The sequence below is a fragment of the Anopheles maculipalpis genome, chromosome 2RL (genome assembly GCF_943734695.1).
Source record: "Anopheles maculipalpis chromosome 2RL, idAnoMacuDA_375_x, whole genome shotgun sequence".
In the NCBI taxonomy this organism is placed as follows: domain Eukaryota; kingdom Metazoa; phylum Arthropoda; class Insecta; order Diptera; family Culicidae; genus Anopheles; species Anopheles maculipalpis.
In genome coordinates this window covers 76649305-76653263 of record NC_064871.1, presented here as the reverse complement: position 1 = coordinate 76653263, position 3959 = coordinate 76649305, and the positions used below count along the sequence as shown (strand labels likewise).

Below are 3959 nucleotides of genomic sequence, written 5' to 3'. Positions count from 1 at the left end.
CTGGTTGGTCGTGAATGCTGGCTGGGATAAAATTAATGTCCAACAGAACTAATATCGCTCCCTCCAGTCTCGGACAGGAGGAAGATCGCCCTAAAATGTGTGTGTGTTTGTTTTCTCGTAGCTCTCGAGAGTTAAGACACCGGAATCAAACGGAACCAGCCACACGAGACTGTACAAGGCACCTTTTGAAGATGAACATCTTCTCATCTAAGAAGAATTGAAAAAAAAACGATGATCGCGAAGATCGTTCTCGCACATAAACGCACACGGGCGGGACAGAGTGAAGCGGGATACATCTCAAACCTCCCCACCCGGGACGCCGTCTTCGTGCGACCGGAGTACCACGATAAGGAAGCTATTTCAGGTTTTAATTTACGAACATGTCACCTCCCTTTTGCCAGTGCACACTCGGCCATGCTTGAGAGTTTTGTCGGCGATTGGGCGTTGATCTTCTCGCGTTCCCAAAGCAACGTGCCACGGCTTCGTGACTTTGGATCTTCGGGACGACGGCTGGACGGACGGTGGTTGCTGGATTGCGATTAGAATAAAATTAAGTGATCAACCCATGAACCCGGGAAGCCATCTGTGTGCTAATAATGTCGGGCTGGGTCCAAGGAACGCGACGGCACGTATAGTGTGACATGCGACATAAGATCTCCTCAAGACGACTGTTGTGTCTGGTTGGAGAGGGAGATCTGACGAACGCAAAACGCCGGTGAGCGTCTCGCCCGTACTCTGACCATAAATCTTCGCCCGTTTGGCAAATTGGACTTAATTAGCGAACTCGAGATGTTTGGCACGTTTCGGGTCTGTTGCAGTGGTTGATATTTTTTGTGTTTCAATGTTAACCTCTTAATTCCCTCACTCTGTCGTTGCCGGATTTTTCTATGCCGGATGACTAGCTGTGAAATTTAATTGTTCACAGGTGATGCTTCCAGTGATTGTCTCCTACCTGATCCTCTTCATCATCTTTGGCTTTAAAAATCTTCCATACTCCGATCGTTTCTTTTATGTAGACTATAGAAAATCATTTTTAATGTGCTGAAAAATCCCAAACAATTCTTCTCCTTCCACGATTCGTCATCCAACATCCTTCTGCAACTGATCCTCACCCATAAAGGACGCAGAATTCATCATAATTAATCGATTGCAATTTGTTACCATTCGTCCAACAACAGTGACGCGATCACAAGTCGTTGACGGGTTTTTGTCATCGAGCTTTTATGCGCTATTCACCAACCAGGCTCATTAGATTTTCCGGCTGGACAGTGGGTCCGGTCTAAATCCTTCTAAATCCTAAGAGTGTTCTTAAGAATAGTTTTGGTTTTGATCGTACGCAATCAATCTTACATCTATGGAAAGGAATTTCTCGTGGACACTACAAAGACTGACCGTTTCTGTATGACAATGTGTGTCAGAAAAATGTGAAAAAAAAATTTCGATTTATCATAATTGTTGCGATAATTCATATAAGATAAGATTATGATTTTGTGTTTGAGAATTAAACCTAACGCGACGAAAGCTCTTCTGCAATTAAATTTGTACATGAAAGTTGCATGTTTCACCGCTTTTATCTTAATGCAAACAAACGATCGATAGCAAGTGTTAAACTCTTTCAACCCTTTTCCCCAATAATTCTTGCCAAAAGAAGGGGATGAGTCCCTTTTGTCGCACATTTTTTCCCCATATTTGAATAATTCATATTTATTTACCAGTGATGTTTTGTTTTTCCTCCACCATACTTAACGAATTAGCGCGTATTAATTAGACGTATCGTTAACAGAGTTTGTACTACAGCAACCAAAACAAAGAAACGAAACCGAAACCGAAAAACTAGCAAACGTCATCACGATGCCACCGAAAAACGGACCTCGACGAATTTATCGTCCTTCATTGACTATTCATATTTCCGTACCAGCGCGCTTGTTGGTTCTTTCTGCCTTTCCTTGCTTTCTTGGAACGTCCGTGTGCCTTTCGTTTGCGTTTCTTGTTGAGTTAAGATACCGGAAGCGATGGGATGGCAGCTGTTTAGTGTTGAGCAATGTTCCTCCTTCCGGGCGTAATATACAAACCAAACACACAACAATCAATGATGACGATGATGATGGAATCGACATTCGACTTTCGCACCACTTTTGCAGGTTCAGAAGTCGAATTTGTGTCCTCGTAACGTACGCGAATGCTTTTAATCCAATTAAAAAGGAAAACTCAAATGGTTTACCCTAAGAATCAATATTCACTAACTAAGACAGTTAAGCCAGCTGGTAATACGGTGAGCACGCGCGTTTCGAGTGGAATCGGTTTTTCGAAAATCGGTTCATTCATTTCCCCTAGCATTCAACGTTGTGTGCAAAGTCACAAATGTTGCGCTGCTTGCTGTAAGCCGTACCGGGTGGACAAGTAAGCTCCTGGGGCTTGTTACGTCCATTGCACACGACGTACCGTTCGCATTTGGTCGGATGCGCTATCTTATGACCGTTCTTCTTGCCAAAACAAAGCAGCGTCAGTAGATTGCTTGTGCCTGTGTTAGGCTTTGGCGGAGCAAATGCACACGAAACAATATCGGCCGCATCACACAGCATACGATTGCTGTCGAACAGTGTGCCGGCGGGACACTCAAGCCGAAGTGGACCAGCTCTGGTACACTGGAAGAACGAGCTGCAGCCTGCAGTGTCCAAGCGAATAGCACCTGCAGCTGATCCGAAGCAGACACGGCTGGTCGGTACGAGTTGCGACGGATCAGCCACAATCGGGGAGTACTCTGGACCGAGCGGTTCCAGCGGGTCCACACTCAAGTTCACATCGTTATCAGCACAGAATGCTTCATATCCGCAAGCTGCCGTATCGACGTCGAAGTACATGTGCTCCGGACAGGAAAACAAAACTGGACGCCCATTACGGCACATATAGAACTCACTGCAGTTTGTTGGACTTCCCATCATCGTGCCGGGAGCCTTTCGTTCACAGATCTAGATAAACGATGGTTGGGAGGAGGAGTTGGGATCTTCAAATCACTCAGAGAATCACTCATGTTACCTTAAATCCATACAGTTGACCAACGCCTGCAAAGGCTAGAAGCACGCACAGAAGCTTCATTTTTGTTCTCGAAATAATTGCCTATTGATACCACTGGGAATGTTAAGTTTCCCTGCGAAACAAACTGTGGAAACTGCTCCGATCGATTGTAGACATCTTTTATAAAGTACCCAACATTTGCTATCTACGTTTGTCAGAAGCAAGATCGACACGGTTGCTGTCACACTCGATAACAGATATCAGTGTGTCGGAGCTGTAACACCACCGCACACCGCACGATGCTTCACGAAACGGATGTCAAACACACAAAGCGAGTGTGAGGTATTCTGGAGGACTGATAACAATCCTCTCCTAAAATTAAGAAACCATATCTAACATTCAATTATAACTGCTTCGTGGAACGACCAGTTTCTACGTCTCACTATTATGTCCGACAAGCCTCGTTCTAATTGATCTAATTTGCACTAATTTAGCAAGCAGGTCAACAACAACGTAGTTTTGTCTTTCTAGGAACTTTGGAACTTAAAAACTGAGACATCCCAATTCTAATAGGAAATCTACCCAAAATCGCCGCTTGAAGTATCCTAAATTCGGTAGCCATTTTTTAGTGGAAAAAAAAACCTCCAGAGATCTCCAATTCGCTAGCCTCGCACATCGAATCTTCTACCCCGATGCATCCAATCCGTGAGACCAAGCCCCACAGTTCTCGATCGTTGATCTGCACGGGGATCGATCAATCAAACATGCGATTCGATTTCCGGCGATTCGATGGCGCCGCCATATTGCGAGAATCCGCCTCGCTAAACCCGACCCAAAGACCTTGCATCACGAAACCGTAGCCCAACACTGTAAGCCTATAATTTTCCTCTACATTCGCGGTATGTGCGGGGTTTTCTGGTGGCAAGAGGGCACGGCGCTAGGAT

The 3959-nt window shown here is 45.0% G+C and overlaps 1 protein-coding gene across 1 annotated transcript; it reads right to left on the bottom strand.

The window, feature by feature from the left end:
- Positions 1 to 2330: 2330 nt before the first annotated feature.
- LOC126568465 (peritrophin-1-like) lies at positions 2331 to 3096 on the bottom strand. The gene is made up of 2 exons (XM_050224948.1): positions 3037 to 3096; positions 2331 to 2969 (listed from the first exon to the last, which is right to left on the bottom strand). The coding sequence occupies exons 1-2, from the start codon at positions 3094 to 3096 to the stop codon at positions 2331 to 2333; spliced, it is 699 nt and encodes a 232-aa protein (XP_050080905.1).
- Positions 3097 to 3959: the final 863 nt, after the last annotated feature.

Coding starts and splice junctions, on each gene's coding strand:
- LOC126568465 (XM_050224948.1), bottom strand. CDS start 3,096: ATGAAGCTTCTGTGCGTGCTTCTAGCCTTTGCAGGCGTTGGTCAACTG. Junction 2,970..3,036: donor GTCAACTGTATGGATTTAAG/GTAACATGAGTG, acceptor TCGTTTATCTAG/ATCTGTGAACGAAAGGCTCC.